General features: G+C 54.0%; 1 protein-coding gene across 1 annotated transcript; it reads left to right on the top strand.

The window, feature by feature from the left end:
- Positions 1-320: 320 nt before the first annotated feature.
- LOC104541773 (opioid-binding protein/cell adhesion molecule homolog) lies at positions 321-11,117 on the top strand (the record flags this gene model as incomplete). Its single annotated transcript, XM_010185908.1, has 6 exons — positions 321-359; positions 3,003-3,235; positions 9,910-10,035; positions 10,255-10,389; positions 10,471-10,591; positions 10,966-11,117. Coding segments are annotated over 6 exons (806 nt in total), but the record flags the coding sequence as incomplete, so codon positions are not given.
- Between the last annotated feature and the right edge of the window lie 7,914 nt (positions 11,118-19,031).

Below are 19,031 nucleotides of genomic sequence, written 5' to 3'. Positions count from 1 at the left end.
CGCATCCCATTCCTTGAGATATTTTGCAGCCATAGATTGGGGTATGTAACATTTGCTTTACGTTTAGGAGAAGCACTGTCAGCATCATTGATGGGGCCGGGCAGGAGCCTGTGGTGGGAGCGACGCGGGGGTCTCTCCTAATAGGTCCAAGAGGAGGGGGACGGTCGGCACGTGTCGCCAAACACAAGGAGCGCATCAGCGGAGTTATCCGTATTGCTGACACTAAGTGAAATAATTCCTTGGTGAACTTCAAAATTAGCATTTAAGGATGAGGAATAGGGGCAATTAGAGGGAAAGTGGCACAGCGCCGCCACCCCCAGCTCCCTCCCTCATGCATCTTGTCGCGGCGCCACGTTCAGGTTCATCGCCTGAGAGGCCGCGTGCGAGCATTGGGGGGATGCTCAATATCTGAAGCTCCTTGACAAGCCTCTTTGACTGAAAGTGGTCGTGGTGGGAGGCAGCCAAAGGGCTGAGATGGGGAAAAGTCTCTGCTTGAAGGCGGCGAGGGTCTAAGTGGGATGCAGAGATGGAGGAGCGGGTGGGATGGGTCGCATTGCATGAAGAAGGACTGCATGGGGTTTGGTCTGATGATATTGGTCCTGAGATGTTCCCCCCTGCTGATGGGTTTGCTCCAGGTGAATTGTGGAGGCAGGATGGGGTTATTTTCCTCCCTTCTGACAGGCGCTTTATTGTCTTTTCTCCCTTCTGGACTTTTTCTTCTGGAGATGGATATGGTGCCTTCAGGAGCCTGTTAATGGGGGTTTGTCTTTGTTCTTAATTAGATCCCTTCAAGGGAAAAACCTCCTGGCCCGCTTTATTATCCAGCTTTGTCAGAGCTTGTCTGCTTTATCTAAACACTTTGCAGAAGTCTCTTTACCTGTTTGCTTACCGGAGACATTATCATAATCCTGGTCAATTGGAAATAGGTAGCAAAGACGGCTCGGCAGGCGAGGGAAGCGCTGGCGGCTCATCCGCTAATGGAGATCACCGAGTAACGATGCTGACGGGGAGCTCCTTGCACTGGGGTGTCCATCAAGATTTGCCTTCAGCCGCATGGGATAGCCCTGGCTCTGGTGGAGAGGAGCAGGATGCGAAGGAATGTGGTCCCAAATTGGCTGTTGAGTGGCAGCAACTGAAGAATGAGCTGGAGGGATGGGGAGAGGGAGCCTTGGCCTCCTTGCTCTTGGCATGAGTTTGGTAGAAGGAGTAATCTCCAAGTTGTTCCTACCCATTTGCTCTGAGTGGGTTCGAAAGTGGTACTGGTCTCCATGTGCTGTGGGGAAGGGAGGGTGATGCTGTCCTTGCCCTTCCTCAATGGTGTGGTACCTCACATGGTACGAGCATCCCTGTGCATTCATGCAGAGGTGGCTCTGAGCCATAGATGGGAGCTGTCAATGCAGAATGAGTGAGCCCTGGGGGTCCTGGCCCCCCACCCAAATCTCCCCGTGAAGCACTCCTGCTATGTGATGACACGAGCTCTTCATTGCCGTCACTTCAAACCCCAGTCCTTGTGCTTTGCCCCTAATGAGGGGACCCAAGAGTTCCTCGCAGGGCTGTAGTCTGGATATTTAGATGAGTGCAGACATGCAAGTTGTCTGTTTTACATATTGCTGCCCTGATTTTTCGGTGCACGCAATGAATAATTTACAGAAGCCGTGTGTAAGTATCTCTTTATTATTCATTATAATGAAGTGAGACAGCAGTAATAGTCCACTAGACTGGAATCCCCCAGGGCCAAACTTAACTCGACTGTGCTTAGCTCTCCCCCAGTTAATTTGAAGGAAGGGAGAGCTCGGCTTCCCGACAAGGACGATGCCATTCACCGGCACGAGGCCGCCTCCGTCCGGCAGAACCGAGGCGAGGACCGTCCGTCCTTCCCGGTGTCCGTACGTCATGCGCCTGGCGCAGACGTACGGCTCCTGCAAGGGACAAATGACTTGTTTTGCGGGAGGAAATACAGCTCGTTCCCGTGAACCGAGCGCCCGGGGTCCCCTCAAACATGCCAGGCATCGCCCCTTCCCTCCGCCCGATTAATAATCTCGATCGAGGTGACGCTCGGTGGTCCCAGCAAGGGAGACATATAAACACCCTCTAAGCCTGTGCAGTAGAGGCACCGTGGCAGGGATGGGGACAGGGACAGCCTGCCAGCGTGTCTTTGAATTTAAAGCCATGTGGAAGGAGACTCGCATGAGTTACTTGATTCACTGCAGGTCCCTTTTCCCTAAGATCTCAGCCACACAAGCCAGTGCCTAGGTTTGCTTTCCTGTCTTGTTTTCACACCGAGAGAAAGCTCCCATACCGCAGTCCTCGGGTGCGAAAGACAAAGCTCCTGAGAAATGCCACGCTCTTAATTTAGCCAAAGGCTTGTCGGTTTTGCTGCGGGCGCTGCGGCAGCGGCAGAGGAGGCCAGAAGTAAATAGATGGAGGAAAATCTATCAAAGGGAATGGAAAAGCCGTGTTTTCCGGCAACATTTTAATTCCCTCTCCCCCTCCTCCTCCTCTTCCACCGCTCTGCTCTTTGCCAAGCGTAAGTCAGCACCACGGACCGGAGCCGCCGAGCCCCCACGCGTCTCGGAGCGGAGAGGAAATAAATAACGGCAACGACCGCGTTGTGTTTCTAAGGCACTTGTAGGATTTACAGCTGCTTATCCTAATGTTCCCTTCTCTTCCTCGCACGCCGTCTCCGGCTGTTTCTCTCTGTGTGTGCCACGGCCCCTGTCCCCCGGCAGCGGGGGCGTATATCACCCCCGGGGATGGCTCGAGGGCTGCGCCAACGCGCCGAACTGTCAGCAAATTTTACAGCTTCATCCGAAATTGTCCGTGCGTGGCGAGGGGGATCAGCAGAGGGGGGCGGTGTGGGAAGTCGCCGCTTGCGGAGGTCATATGTAACGGGGTTTTGCTCTGCGGCTCCTCAGCTCTGTATAAAAGACACTTCGGGGAGTCGGGGTTCTTGCTGTGTGTGCCGCCCCGCAGTTGTGACCGGCCCCTGTTTTTCTTTGCAGGTGTACCGTGGATGACAGGGTGACGCGGGTGGCGTGGTTGAACCGCAGCACCATCCTGTACGCCGGCAATGACAAGTGGTCTATAGACAACCGCGTGGTCATCCTCTCCAACACCAAGACCCAGTACAGCATCAAGATCCACAACGTGGATGTGTACGATGAGGGCCCCTACACCTGCTCGGTGCAGACAGACAATCACCCCAAGACTTCGCGCGTCCATCTCATCGTGCAAGGTAGGTCCTAACGCGCCTCGGGCTGTTGCTGCAGTGCCCTGTTGATGTGGATGGATGTGGGGGACTTGGGAAGGGTTTAAAAGGTCCTTTTGGTGATGCAGATGTAGGGATTGGACCAATGTCCATCGCTTTTCATGCGGGTCTGAGTGGCTGTGGGACTGAGAAGGGCTTTTGGCACAGGGCTTCCTAGGCAAATGTGTTGGCATAGTGGATGCTGTTGGGTTGTGGGGTGGCGTTCCCAAGGTTTTTGTGATGGGGGGGATCCAGGTGCCAGCGGATCGGAGCCATCCATAGGACCCCGGATCCTCACAGTTTTGCACCGGCTACCAGCTTTTGTCCAGTCTGTAGATTAATTTTTCAGAGTAACTGTTAGTTCAGGTTAGATAAAGATAATGAAAGTTTCCTAATCCTCTTAAAGAAGATTTATCTGGCTGAGTAGAAAGCTCTCAGAATACAATAAAGCGCGTATAAAACCAGGACCTAATCTTCCCTCTAATTTCAAACAGCTGATGGGTATTGATTTTGCAATGAGCAAATCTGAAAAATTTCTCGGCCTCGACACGTCTCTGAGAAGCCCCCGACATGGATATGTTCGTATTTATGTATCCCTCTCATTTGGAGGAGGCAGGGTCTGGTTGTGGCCACCCATCTGAGTGGTTTTACACCTGATGTCGGGGGTCCGACAGCGCTTGGTTCGGGAAGAAGGAAGCAGAGGAGTGCTGGGAGCATCCTCTCCGTTCCCTTCAGCACAGCCTCTCCCTCTCCCCCTTTTTGAGTTGCGTGCGAGCCGTCCATCTGTGAAGTTTAATCTGTTTATCCTGTCTGCTCTCTAATCGTGCTAATCCATCCGGTCAACACCGGCAAAGTACCCGAGCGCTTTGCACCTCATGAAATGAGGCGAAGCGGCAGCGGAAAAGTTTCCCTCTGCTGTGAGCGAGTCCCGTTGAATTGGTACTGGCTCTTAACCAGCATGGGAACACCAAAACCATCAGGTGAGCTGCCTCGGCAAACTGAAACATGTTTTCCCTAAGTAGGTTTGCTGACACAGTGCATCTGTAGATGCCGCCTTGCTGTCCCCTTGATGGTGGCGGCCAGAGAAGCAAATCCTTCAGTATTCTGCCCCAAATCCAGCTCCAGTGCAGTCCCTTGGTGGCTAAAATGTGCTTTATGATGGCTTAGTCTGAGTGGCGTGGCCCCCATGGCACCATTGGTGCAGCTGAGGGCCGGTGGTTTTGGTGCTCGCGTGCTGGGTGAGAGCCAGTTGTCTACGAGAGCAAATAACCTTGCAGGGAAGGAGCAAAGCCATGTTTTGGATGAAATAGGGACTCAAAAGGGAGGTTTGGGGCCCTCCTTCATTGAGGAGGTGGCAGGAGGATGGCCACGCGTGCCCCAACAACACGCCTTGCCCGTGCCAGCTGGCAGGAACAACCAGTTAGCAGCCACGCGAATTCAGGTCCATTAATTTATATTTGTATTTTGCACAACTAAAAGTTGGCCGGCCAGAGTATTGATTCTTTGTCCCCGCATTCAATCGGGTTTTAATTGTGCTACTGCGGGGCCCAGCCTTCCCTCCTCGCAACCCAGCGATAAATCTGCCAGGGAGCCGCAGTCAACAGCAAACGCGTCTCGTAGCGTGGTTATTAATACGTCTCTTGGACTGGCTCATTGCAGCAGCTGTTAACAAGGGTGGCAGGAAGCCAGAGGTGTGGGTTTTTTTGTCTCCCATTTCCCGTTTTTTTTTTTGGGACCACCTTGTGACAACAGGATGGATGCTTTTAGGTACAACCCCCTGCGAAGCCCACCATAGCGTGGTGTAGCTTTGGGATCCGCACATGGCACGGCACCCTGTCCAGTGGTGAATGTTGAACCGTTGCTCCATAACAGTAGGTTTTGGTATTCCTCAGATGCCCTCTGTTTCTGATTTATTTAGAGAACCCTCCCCTGTACTGCATTAATCCTGCTCACCATAGACTTTTCATTAGAGCCTCTGTCAGCATCGTTACTGTTAGTTTCTGGTCGGCACGATCCATTTTTCCATCTAGGTTTTTCCAGGGTGGGTTTTGAAGGACCATGGCCTTGGTTTGCAGTAGCAAACTTGTGGTCAGTTTTATAGAACCACATCAGGATGCTCTCCTGGAGCTCTCAGAGTCTCTGAAAGAGCAAAACTCCTGCCCCATGCTGGCCCCATCAGGCTCTTCTTCCCCAGCACAGACGATGCTCTGGGCTTTCCCAACACTGCAGATTCTACAAGAAAGCATAGAAAGTGTTGATATATCAAGTGCTTATCATTTGGATGCTGGAGAGTTTGGTGTAAGGTGTGTGTGGTGCAGATACAGCTCAGTTTGGAGAAGGGAAAGGCGAGAGGCAGCGATGCAGGCTGCAACCTCCAGAGCAGACTCACCTCCTGAATTGGGAGTACTGGGGATGCTGACCCCTTACTGGTCAGGTTTGGGTGTTGGTTTTTCTACCTAAGAAATAAGATGATAGGAAAAGAGATGATGTGCAGTAAATGTGATGCGAAACGAGTGGTGCAAAATGTTGGCAGAGGTTCCCGTTGCTTTACGTGGCAAGATTTCACATGGATTTTGGATCGTGGCTTTGTATGAATGGTGATGGAGGTTCTCAGGGCTCGGAGTACATGTCTGTCTTTTCGGGTGACACACAGTGTCCAAAGGAAAGCATCCACTCCCTGCCTATCCCATTATGGGCCACTCATTATGAGCTCCCATTCTCAAGGCTTCTCAAAATTGGCAGAAAGGAGCTGTTGGGCACAGAGCCGTCAGGACCGGGACCGATCGAAGGAAGGTGCGGCAGCAGCCGATTAATTACTGCAAAAAGCGAAAATGGGTGAGAAGGAGGAGTTGTTGTTTCCCCCGTTATATTTTGAGCAGAAAGAATGGTTTAGCGGGCGCACAAATAGCTCCCTGGGAAGCACTCTCGCTTCCTAATTGTTCATAAATTTACTGACAGGTGGTTACACAGTAGGTATAACACTCTGAGTTTTGGTTTTATTACTTTTCCTGTCTACAGCGCGAAAACCTGGAGGAGAAGGGTGCGCGGTGAGCGGTCGGGAGACGCCGCCTTGCACGGGGCACTCGCTATCGCTGTTTCATTTATGAGATGTCTCATTAGTGGTTGATCCCCTGGGGTTACCCTGCTCAGCTTTGTGGCCATCAGCCGCACCCCAAAATCAAAGATAATTTGGTGGTGGTCAAGCTAGGATGGCCAAAGACATCCATTTCTCTCTGATGTTAGAGGCTCCCTGACCAGAGCGTGCCCGCATCTCTTCAATGAGGGCATCGGGCACAGACAGGAGCTGTTCCTGGGAAGATCTTGCGTGGTGGTGCCTTCAGCAGACAGGAGATGGAAAGCACGGGCAAAAAGTCAGCTTTTGGCATATTTGCCTCCTTTATGCTGACTTTCTCTGTGTTAATGAGCCCTTGCACGGTGACACCTCTGACAGCTCCGTGCTGCCTGCGGCGGGGAAGCTCCCGCAGAGCCGGAGGCGCGTGGGGCTGCAGGGAACCGGGGGTGCCAGGGAGGAGAGGTGAGCAAGTGGCCACCGTCTGGAGGTTTGAAGACCCCCTAGGTATCCATCTATCGTGTCACCTTGTCAGAGGGTGTGGGAAGAGGTCTCTCTTAATAGATCAGGAGCTAAGGAAGTAGAGGAGGGACATCGGTTGCCTGTGTCAGCGGTGGCGCTCGTGCAGACTCTCAGCTCCGAGGCGTGCGGCAGTAACGATTCAGCAGCCAAAAATAGGCCGGTGCCGTGAGCGCCTGCAGCGGGGAGCGGCGGGAGATGAGTCAGCCTGCGCGTGGTCGTGTGTGTCAGCGTCACGTGCAGTCAGCGGTCACGCAGCCGTCACCGGCGGGATGTCTGGTCCCGCACGGCTCAGCAGGGAAGAGGCGTCCCCACCGGCACGGGCCTGACCCGCACCTCTTTGGGGGAGACAGTGGCTGTCCCTCCTCACTTGAAACCTGAGCTGGTGGCGTTTAGGACAGTCCCAGGGATTGCTCGGCCGTGCTCATGAGCGATATCCTGAGCAGGGCACGTAGCATTGCAGGGCAGGGCTATTTGCAGCCCCCAGTTTGGGAGGGAGGGCGTCCCATGGTCCCCACAAACGGTGTTGGGATCCTGCACCCTCCCGGGCCCGACTGAGAGCATCAGTCGGGCGATTCGGGTCTCAAGCGGTAAAGGAAGGAGATAAATCACGGGCTTATTGTTATTGAATTTAGTGGCATCGCTTTCACATTCAATTTCTCTCGCCGGCTTCCCGAACAAACAAGAAATTACAGCACAAATGTATTTTTTGCCCTACCAAACATTATGCATTAACTTAGCCGTGATTAATATTACACAGGGTCGATGAAATCCTCCATGGGGCCGCTCCGGCGAGACTGTGCCGCTCCTCGCTTTCTCCGGGTTTATTCTGGATGCCGTTTGCTTGTAGTTGTGGTCTTTGGGAATAAAGGAGGATAGGGACTGCGTGTCACCCTATTGCTTTCTGACCTTTCATGTTATTCCTTTGTTATTGTATGACTGTGTGTGCGGGCTAACAGGAGCTGCTCGGACTGGCTCCATGTCCTGTCTGCCACCATCTGTGTGATCCCCAGCTCCCACTTGCTCCTCCCATGGGTTTATGTCCCCATGAGGTGAAGCCAGCGTGCCCTTGAGATGCCGTCCTCGGCAGCTTGGCGGGCGGGATCTATAGAAATGTAATCAAGGGACTCCGATGTCCTTCTCCAAGTTGCAGTAACGTTGTAGGCAACGATCGCCATAGTGGTGGGTATCGAGCTGTCCGGTGGGGTCCCCGTGCTCTGCATATGGGAGTCCCTGTGCCGCACATCCCAGACGGTTTTTGGGGGCATTTCTGATCGGATCAGGGCGGGCAGGAGCAGGACATGGTGGCACTTACTGAGGTTTTGCCAAACATGAGCATTGGGGCCATTTGGTTAAAGGTAGTGGTATTTTTTGTGCCCTGGCAAACCACAGCTTGCTCCCTGCATGCGTAGCTGAATTTGCCTCCTATGCAGTGGGTCTTGTATCTGCTGTGGCACATGTATCAGCTTCCTTGGATGTACTTTTTTCCTGTTGTATGTAGTTTTTTTTAGCTTTTAGTTGGGATGCAGAGCTGAACGACACCACGAACACTCAGGGAGGGCACAAAGACCCCAGCAGCTGGGGTGCTGGTGCAGTCAGGAACTAAAATAGTGGGGTGGACGGCACAATCCGGGCTCTGCTCCGTGTCCCTTTAGTCACCCTTGTCATGATGCGGTGCTGCAGGGAGGGAGAGGAGCTCCCAGTATATGGGGCCTCTTGAGGGAGTAATCTCTGAGTATTTGGGCTCACCTGCAGGCATTAGTGTGTACCAGGAACGTGTATGCATAGTACAGCTGTGAGAAGCAGATAATGTCTACACAATGGTCGAGTTTTGGGTTGTTTTTTTCCCCCTGTAATCTGTGTCTTGCATAGCTCCTCGGGTAGAGTGAGGCAGAAAGCAGGGGGGTCATCCCAGAGAAATGCCAGGACACATGGCAGGGACAGCGATGGCCAGGATTTTCCTGGCACCCTGCATGGGACACCATCGCTCCTGTCCTGCTCCATGGGTTTTGTAGGTAAGAGCATGCAAGGGCGAGACGGGCTGCTGCCAGGAGCAGGGGCATCCTAGGGTCTCAGCATCCAAAAGTGCTTGTGGTGAGGGACGCCTTTGCATGCTTGCTTGTGGAAATGCCCAGCTGTGGAAAGGACACTGCTGTTTTTACATGTTAGCTGTGGAGGGGCTGTTAGTGCAGGGGAGAGGTGCAAGGATGCTGGCAACAGAGGATAACCTCATGTCTTTGCGCGAGGAAGGGCTGTTCCTGTGGCAGGGCTTGACGGGGCTCTGCCGGCTCCGCTCCAAGCGTTAACTACATTTTCCCGCAGTCTCCGGTGCATGCTTTTCATTTTTTGGATTGCCGCTTTCCCCTGAAGGACTCAGACAATCTCCCTCTGCTATAACAGACTGTACTTCTATATTAACGTGTCAAGTTGCCGGGAAATTTACTGCCTGGCGGAGCCCATCGGGCCGCAGAGCCTGCGCCGCCTCTTCCGTGCCAAGGAAAGAGCGGGTGCGGGAAAACCTGTTTTCTCCAAAGGCTCGCTCGAGGTTGTCCTGTTTGGCACCGTAGGAGCAGTATTTTATTTTGGGCAGGTTGTTTTGTACAGGCTTGTTAGCTCCCTGGGGCGTCGATGGTTTTGGGGGGTCACGTTCTCCTGCCCCGTGGCCCAGAACGCCGGGAAACGTCGTCGAGCGGGCTTTAATTGCTTTTTTTGCCAGGGCTGGGAATGTATTTATGGGTGCGGAGATTGCCAAGTTATTTATTAGACAGAGTATCTGGGGATAGAGTAATATAAATCACTGTGGCCGGGACGGAATGGAGCAGACGCTCAGTAATTTAAACAGCTTTAATAAATATGCTAAAATATGAGCCTCATTGCAGGCCATAACGAGACGCTGGTTATTGGGGTCTCAGGCAAGGACTGGGGGAGGGTAGCGGATGTTTCTGGCCCCTGCCTCGGTCTGTGGTTGGAGATGTGGGGCTGGTGGGCAGACAGGGTGATGGGGAGGGTCCTGTGGTCGTGGTCTGGTGAGCTGGTGTGGTGATGGTGGCCTTCCTTTCTTTGTGTCCCGCAGTTCCCCCCCAGATCGTCAACATCTCGTCGGACATCACAGTGAACGAGGGCAGCAGCGTCACCCTCATGTGCCTGGCGTTCGGGAGGCCGGAGCCCACCGTCACGTGGCGGCACCTCTCCGGGAAAGGTGAGACCACGCTGGGCCGTGCAGGATGGACAGATGTCCCCACAGAGGGGAATTGAGGTGGCGTGAAGGTCATCCGTGGTTTGCTGGCATCCCTCGGGGAGGGTAGAGGTGCTGACCCTTGGGTTGTGTCCCAGTGTGAGAAGAGGGATGGGGGTTATGCGCTGTTTGGAGTTTGATGGGCGTAGGGTGACGGTGCCATGTGCTTGGGATGTCCCCCAGGGCAGGGCTTTGTGAGCGAGGACGAGTACCTGGAGATCACGGGCATCACGCGGGAGCAGTCCGGGGAGTACGAGTGCAGCGCCGTCAACGACGTGGCCGTCCCGGACGTGCGGAAAGTCAAAGTCACCGTCAACTGTGAGTGCCGGGGATTTGGGGGAACCGTGGCGGGGTGGGACGCTGCGGGGCCCGGCCTGACATGGCGCGGTGTCTCCGCAGATCCGCCGTACATCTCCAACGCCAAGAACACGGGCGCCTCGGTGGGCCAGAAGGGCATCCTGCAGTGCGAGGCCTCGGCCGTCCCCGTGGCGGAGTTTCAGTGGTTCAAGGAGGACACCAGGTCAGGGCGTGCAGTGCTGTGGTGAGGTGGGGGGTGATTGTGCCAGCCTCAGGGCTGGCTTTGGGCCTTGCGTGGAGAAAAGCTGGCATGGAGGTGTTTAGGTGGGTCGGAGCACTCAGCTCGGGACTGAGGGGGTCCCGGGGTTGTTTCTCCCCAGTGAGGTGGTTTGCAGAGGTTTGTGACAGGAGATGGGTTATGGGATGGAGAACGTGGGGCATTTTTGGGGAGCAGTGCAGTGCAAATGGCTCATCCAGGAGGGATGTGGGTGGTTGGGTGGGGGAGCATGTGGGTGCTGCGAGGTGTCGGTCAGTGGGAAGGGAAGGGGCGAGATCCATTGCAATGCTCTGAGCGATGTCGTCCCTGTGTCCCCGCAGGTTAGCGAACGGGCTGGAGGGCGTGCGGATCGAGAGCAAGGGCCGCCTGTCGACGCTGACCTTCTTCAACGTCTCGGAGAAGGACTACGGCAACTACACGTGCGTGGCCACCAACAAGCTGGGCAACACCAATGCCAGCATCATCCTGTACGGTAGGTGCCCTGGTTTGTTTGCAGCAAGGTATGGAGAGGAGGAGGAGAGGAGGAAGAAGAGGAGGAGGAGGCAAGGTGGACATGGGGCCGGCGATGGAGAGATGAAGCAGAGCTGGCTACATTGATTATTGCTAAAAGGCACAACCCTCAACCAGCGAGAGGATGCATCGAACGATGATCTACAGAGGCCTGAGCAGGCCTGCACAGCTCGGTGGTGGTCAGTGGCGGGCACAGCGCTCGGGCTCACGGGTGTGTGAGGACACGTGGCAGTGCAGCACTGGCCGCTGTTTTATTTTTGCGTAGCCAGGGCAGCGGGGAGAGAGGAGGCTCCCGGCGAGCCACAGCATCGCTGGAGAGCAGGGCTGAGGCCAGGGCCCAGGACAGGTGAGCACGTGCGTGGTGCGATGTGTGTTGGGGGTGTTGTGATGGCAGAAGCGTCGGCAGTGGTTGTGTCACGCTGTAGACGTTGGCGTGCGGTGTGCGTGGTGCCTGGGCGGTCGTTTCGGTGAGGGCAGGAAGGTGTTTGAGGAGCGGAGAGCTGTCCTTCGGAAGGTGGCGTGTGGCTGTGTGGTGTCTGTGTGACATTGTGGCAAGCTGAGGGGCTATCACGAGCCTACGGTGGCTGGCAGGGCTCTGGCCTGACAGGATAGGGTCAGGCAGCAGGATTGAGTGGTAATGCAGTGAGCAGAGCATCTGTGCCAGCATGGATTTTGGCAGTGTCTGGGCAAATTGTGCCGTGGCAGGCAACTGCATCCCACGTGAGATAGAGGCCACCCTTGTGTGCACTCTGGGAGTGCAAGGGTGTGTTGGTGATGGGGAAGCGGTGGACCCATCGTGCGCCCAGGGAGCCCATTGAAGGCACGGTGATGCCAAGACCCTCCCTGTGGCCTTCCTGGATGTGCACTCTCATGGGCTGTGTTGTGCCCTGGAGAGCGCTCGGTGTCTTGGGGTGGAGGTGGGGGCTGTGCATGCGTTTGGCTGTAGGTGAAGGGCATCGGCAAGCCTGGCGCTAGAGACATGTGAGAGCGAGCTGGGAGGAGTCATTGGTGCCCACGAGGTGCAGGGGAGAGTATTTCCCCCCTGTAAGTGCAGTGTAGAGCTGCAGAGATGATGAGGGCACTGGAGCATCTCCTCTACGAGGAAGGACTCAGAGCAGGGTGCACTTGGCACATAGAGTATTGGGTGTTCGTGGATTAGCTGAGCATGGTCAGGAAGTTATGGGGTCAAGGAGGGAGCTGATAGCCAGGGTGAGGGCTGGACCATGCTGGAGTCCAGGACACAGCCATGTGAGCGTTGTGGTGTAATATCAGGGTACTGAAGCCTTGCTTGGTCTCTCGCTCCTTCCTTCCTTCCCTCCCATGTCCTCCTCAGTGGGATGGAGAAGAGAATTGGGAGTGTGAGCAGTTGCGTGTACATTGGACTGTGGGCTGGACCAAGCAGAGACAGACCTGCCTTTGGTGCCATCCTCGGCCAGGCTGATGTCAAGGTCTTTTGTGAGGTAGTGGAAGGGACTGGGGGAGACATGAGGGCAGGCATCCAACTTGCGGCAAGAGGGTCAGCAAGTTTTGGGGAGCAGCGAGCGTAACCATCAATAGAGTGGCAATGAGCCAGTCCTGGAGGTAGGGAGCAGTGGTCCTTGGGAAAGCACTTTTCAAGGGTTTACAGGCTGTGGGCTGTGTACTTCTCAGATTGGTGAGAGCATTCCCTGTATGTATATGGCAGCAATGCTGGAGGATGCTAGTGCGCGGTAGCTGGAGTGTTGTTATGAAGCTGGTTGTCAGGACTGGCCTTTGTCAGCCTGGGAGCAGGCCCTCCCAGCGGGGAACCGATATCTCTGCGTTCAGGTGGAAAAAGAAAGGGCGGCGAGGTTAGGCTTTGCACGCACGTCTTGAAGTTGCTGTTGGAATGGGCAGAGAGAAGGCTCTCAGTGCAATAGGGGTGAGAGGAGGGTGAAGGAAAACAGGGGAGCGGTGCTCGCAGAAGAGGGACACCTATCAAACAGGGACAAAAGAAGGCGGTGAGACACGGCACAGAGGTTTTTAAATGTCTTTATTCATCCTAGTGGTACTGACAGAGCTGGGGCTGCTCAGGATCTGGGTGCTTGCATGGGATGGGATGTACAGGATGGGCACGAGGGAGGTGCAGGGCAAGTGAAGACAGTGCAGTGTCAGTGCGTGGAGGAACGATGGAGCAGATCCTATGGGAAATGGCCTTTGTGGTCGTTAGGTGTGGACAGGGAAGGGAACGTCCTGTTGAACTTGGTTGCCTCTCTGGTAGGAGGAGCGTGCATCAGCTAGGGAGGAGTGGATGTAGTGTTTCTGCAACACAGGCGCATGGTTTGGGTGGGCTGGTGGCGTCGTATTTGTTCTCGGGATGGGTGCGTGCCAAGTGTTATCATCAGTGATGGGGATGCAGGAGGGCAGGGTACCACGTGTGGTGATGTCGCCTGTGTTGAGGGACAGGAATGGGAGGCAACAGCAGGGTGGGTGTGTGTGGGACAGGAGCTGGACAGTGGCATTTTGGCTAGGGGGCTGGTCACTAGCTTCAGTGCAGGGCTTTTGGGGACAGTTCAGATGGTCATGTTGGACCCAAAGGGCTTGGTGGGCTCCCGACAGTGAGGATTGGTGTAGGACCATTCGCTTTAGTTGGGGTTTGGCCTGGTTCGTTCCAGTTTGCGTCCTGGTGGATCTGGTGTGTGGTACTGTGGGATGTTTTCCTGTCTCTCCCCTGCCCTGGCATCGCCTTTTGGGGTCTAAGGTGTCGTGTTCTGGTCTCTTTTGTTGTGTGGAAACAAGAGTCAGAGCTTGCTTGGGCAGGTACCACCTAGGAGCAGTATTGAGTAAAGAGAGGTCAGTGACATATGTCCTAGGTAGAGATGGATGGGTTTTGAGGTGTCTGTTGCGTGCTATATTGGATAGTAGCATGGGATGCAGAGATTATTGCGTTAAGGTGACTAAAGGTATCCTAAATGTTACACCTAGGGACCTCTTGATTCATGGGGACATGTGGAGCAGTTGTGTGGCAGTGTCAATGCAAGCAAGGAGACAGGCTGGTTGAGATCAAAGACAGTTTATTAGGCTTAAAGCAGGAGCTGAAGCTGGAAACCAGCTCCAAGCTGAAAAGGGACTGCAGCAAGGACAAAACAGGCAGGACCATCTCGGTGTGGCATTGTAGCAGTCCATAGCAGTCCATGTTCTGTGTGGCAAAAGCAGGATGATGCCAAGAGCAGGATCAAAGTGATGGGAAGATGCAGGAGTGTCAGCTGTACCAGGGATGTTCATGGAGTGAAGTGAGGAGAATCAGGAGACTCGGGGTGAGGTCGGCATGTGGGGTTTGGATGAGGAGTCAGCACAGGACGTGTCTCTGGAGGGCTCTTCTAGGTGAGGAGAGGAGCGTCTGGGTCTGTTGGGTTGAGTTTATGGTGCTGGGGTAGCCAAAGATAGCAGTGCATTGGAGGAGATGGCGAATCTGTGTGAGAGAGAGAGAGAGAGAGAGAGAGAGTGTGAGAGAGAGTGTGAGAGAAAGAGAATGAGAGGGGGAGAGAGGTAAAGTGAGAGAGAGAGAGTGAGTGTGAGTGAGAGTGTGTGTGTGAGAAAGTGTGAGTGTGAGATGAGTGTGTGAAGGAGAGTGAGAGCATGAGAGAGTGAAAGTGTGAGTGAGTGGGGCAGAGAGAGTGTGAGTGAATGTGAGTGAGTGAGTGAATGTGAGTGAGAGTGTGTGTGTGAGAGAAAAAGTGTGAGTGTGAGATGAGTGTGTGAAGGAGAGTGAGAGCATGAGAGAGTGAAAGTGTGAGTGAAAGTGTGAGAATAAGAGTGTGAAAGAGTGAGTGTGAGAGAGTGGGGCAGAGAGTGAAAGTGAGAGAGAGTGAGAGTGTGAATGTGAGAGAGAGAGAAAGAATGAGAGGGGAGAGAGTGAAAGAGTGAATGCATGAGACTGTGTGAGAGAAAGAGTGAGTGTGAGAGAGTGGGGCAGAGAGTGAAAGTGAGAGAGAGTGAGAGTGTGAATGTGAGAGAGAGAGAAAGAATGAGAGGGGAGAGAGTGAAAGAGTGAATGCATGAGACTGTGTGAGAGAAAGTGTGAGTGTGAGAATGAGAGTGTGAGTAAAAGTGTGAATGTGAGGGGGAAAGTGAGAGTGAGTGTGAGAGTGAAAGTGTGAGTGGGGCAGAGTGAAATTATGAGTGAGAGAGTGTGAGAGAGAGAAAGAATGAGAGGGGAGAGAGTGAAAGTGAGGGTGAATGCGTGAGAGTGTGTGAGAGAGAGTGTGAGAGAGAAAGAATGAGAGGGGAGAGAGTGAAAGTGTGAGTGGGGCAGAGAGTGAGTGTGTGAGTGAATGTGTGAGAAAGTGAGTGAGAGAGAGAGGAAGAATGAGAGGGGTGAGAGTGAATGCATGAGAGAGTGAGAGTGAGAGTGAGTGAAAGTGTGAATGTGAGTGTGAGAGAATGAGAGGGGGAGAGAGTGAAAGTGAGTGTGAATGTGAGAGTGAGAGCGTGACAGAGAAAGAGAATGAGAGAGGGAGTGTGAGAGTGTGAGAGAGAGTGAGTGAGAGAGTGAGAGAGGAGAATGAGAGGGGGAGAGAGTGAAAGTGAGAGTGAGTGAGAGAGGAGAGAGTGTGAGAAAGAGAATGAGAGGGGGAGAGAGAGTGAGTGAGAGTGAGTGAGAATGAGGAAGAGAGAGAATAAGAGGAGGAGAGAAGGGGTAGGGAGAGAGTGTTAAAGAGAGTGCAAGATTTTGTAAGCAGAGTCACGAGCCCGAGACACGGACACAAAACAAGCGACCAGCGGGGCCGAGGGACGCAGAGGATGCGCACAGAGAGAGGACGCAGCAGGGGTGGAGACGGCGACACCACCAGAGAAACGCAGCCCTACGGATAAATGATGCCCCGGAGAAACGCCTGGAAGGACTGGGGAGCCCCAGAAAGACCAGAGGGACACACAGATAAAGGAAACGAACACAGAAAAGACGAGCACAGCTACAGAGAAAACGAAAGAGCGGCAAAGAAAGTTCAAGATGGGCCAAGGACAAGGAGAGGGGGACAGCTCGAGGATGACACAAAGATGCCAGGCTGAGGGGGAGAAAAGGAAGCGGAGGAGAAATGGAAAACAAGGAGAAAAGGAAGATGGGGAGAAGTCAGAGCAGGATGTGAGGATCAGGAAGTGGGAATCAAGGCGAGACAAAGCAGACAAACTACAAGACCCCATGAAGAGCCATATAAAAAGAGATGGAAAGCAACAAAAATATGCACAAGGAGACAGGAAGCCTCAGAGAAAAGAATGGGAAGGGCCCAGAAAGCCATGGATGGAAAACCAACACAGAGAGACATCAGGAGACCGAGAAACAGAAACGGAGATGGAAATGAAGGGGTGCTGACAGAGGGAGCTGGGGGGGAACTGGTGATGGGCACCATCTTAACAATAAAAACCCAAACATGCAACCAGAGAAAAATAAAATAAATCTAAAATAAATTTAAAATAAATTTTAAAACCCACAGAGAAATGCCAGCACGCACACAAAGAGGAAAGGGGAAGCGCACACAGGGCGACAGGGGGCGAATGGGGAGATGGAGGGCAACAGAGAGACCGAAGTCAGAGACAGAGAGGGAGAGGGAACAGAAAATGAACAGGGAGACAGAACATAACAGGGAGAGGGAGGGAGACAGAGAAGGGAGAAGACTATGGGACACAGGAGAAGACAAGGGGATATGGCAGAGGGAGACATGAGAGGCATAGGGGACATGGGAGAGGCAATCAGAGGGACATGGGACACCACAGGCAGAGACAGCAGAGAGGAGCACACAGATACGGGAGATGCAGAGGAGATGGGAGAGGCAGAGGGAAACATGAGAGGATCAAAGGAAACAGGAGAGGACGTGGGGGACATGAGATGGACACAAAAGGAGACAGGAGAGGCAGATAGGACACGAGAGACTCAGAGGGATATGACAGAAATGAGACAGGAGAGGACAAGGGGAGACTGAAACAGGAGAAACAGAGGGAACACAGGAGAATACAAGGGGACACAGCAGAGGTGAAGGGGAGAGGCAGAGGGGACACAGGAGAAGACAAGGAGACATGGAAAAGGACAAGAGGAGACAGGAGAGACAGGAGAGGCAAAAGGGACACAGGAGAAGACAAGGAGACATGGAAAAGGACAAGAGGAGACAGGAGAGGCAGAAGGGACACAGGAGAAGAGAAGGGGACACGGAGAAGGACAAGAGGAGATGGAACAGGCAGGCAGAGACAGGAGAGGCAGAGGGGACACAGGAGAGGCAAAAGGGACACAGAAAAGGACAAGAGGAGACAGAAGAGGCAGGCGGAGACAGGAGGGGCAGAGGGGACACAAGATAGGAGAGACTGGACACACAGGGGACACAGGAGAGGACAAGGTGACACAGCAGAGGCAAAGCGGGCACTGGAGACACAGAAGGGACATAGGAGAGAGAGGGAACAGAGAGATGGAAGACACGGGGGACACAGGAGACGCAGGACATGAGGCGATGCGCTCCCACCCTCTCTATTTCTCTCTCTGCGTCTGTCCCGCTCGCTCTCTCCGCTTGCCTGCCCTACAAGACTGTGGCCTCTGCCTCTAACCAAACACACACCATCGGATACAAAACATTACAACACTTTCTGCTATGGCCGGCGGCTCCGCAAAAAAAAACCCCGCACCTGCGCGGCCGTGCTAAAAGCTCCGCGGGAGCCCCGGGACGCGCTTCGCCCTCTCGGCCACCGGGGGGCGCTGTCCCCCCGCCCGGATCCCTTCCACCGCATCATTAAAGTTTGGAGACGTCCAAAATCATCAAGTCCAACCGTCAGCACAGCACCACCATGGCCACTAAACCCTGTCCTCAAGTGCCACATCCACACACTACTCGAACACCTCTATCACACCTTCAGGCCAATACCTCTTGTCCTATTTATTGCTAGCTACCGGGCAGAAGAGACCAACTTCTGCCTTGCTACAACCTCCTTTTGGGTAGTTGTAGAGAGTGACAAAGTCTCCACTCAGCCTCCTTTTCTCCAGGCTACAAAACCTCAACTTCCTCAGCTGTTCCTCATAAGACATCTGCTCAAAAGCTTCACCACCTTCATTGCCCTTAATCTCCCATAAGGACAACACCTACCAATCCACACGTTTCTCCTAAGCTCCTATACAATAACGCCCTTTCAATGCTTTCAAATGCCGCTACAGACAAATACCCCAACAGCTGACTGCCCACATCCTCCTCCTCTGCCTATCGCGACCCGCGCCGCACCCCCACAACGCCCCTGCTTACCTGATGCTCCACATGTCCGGACGGTGCTGTCGCCTTTATCCACGGCCATGAGTCGCGTAGCTCCCCAGCGCTGAGTTCTCCGGTCCCCTCTGGTCCTCTCCGGTCCCCAGTGGCTTGCTTGTGGTCATTTAAATATTGACCAACGTCACCCCACACCGTGACCCGCTACCAGCATGCATACCCAGCCTCTCCCAGTGCTGTGTTTGTATTGCTCTATGGCATATCTCTGTGGCTCTGTGCCATATCGCAACATCTCGTCCATAGCCCTAAAAAAGTGCTGGTTGAATTACCAGACCTCCTTGATGCGACAGGCATCCCTCGCCGATCGTCCTGTCCACCCTAGACAAAAAAAAGTCTGGCTGCTCTGCTTCTCTGCTGCTCCCCTGGCCATCCTAGACACCTACCTGACAAAAAATGAGCCTTGCATTAGCTCCTTGCCCTCAAGAGGGGCCTTTCCGTCCTCCCGAATGTCCTGAAAGCCCATCACAAGGGCCTCCGATCACCTACTGCACCCTCCGTGCCGGCCTCAGTCCCCACTGGATGGACATTGCCTCATAACAGCCCCTCTGACTCCTCGCCTACCTCCTCCGGAGGATGCCCGGAGGAGGGGCAGGACAGGGGCAGGACACAGGGGCAGGACA

This window comes from Mesitornis unicolor, unplaced genomic scaffold, assembly GCF_000695765.1.
Source record: "Mesitornis unicolor isolate BGI_N332 unplaced genomic scaffold, ASM69576v1 scaffold13256, whole genome shotgun sequence".
Classification (NCBI taxonomy): Eukaryota; Metazoa; Chordata; class Aves; order Mesitornithiformes; family Mesitornithidae; genus Mesitornis; species Mesitornis unicolor.
Note: the sequence above shows the minus strand (reverse complement) of the source record. Positions and strands in the feature narration are given on the sequence as shown.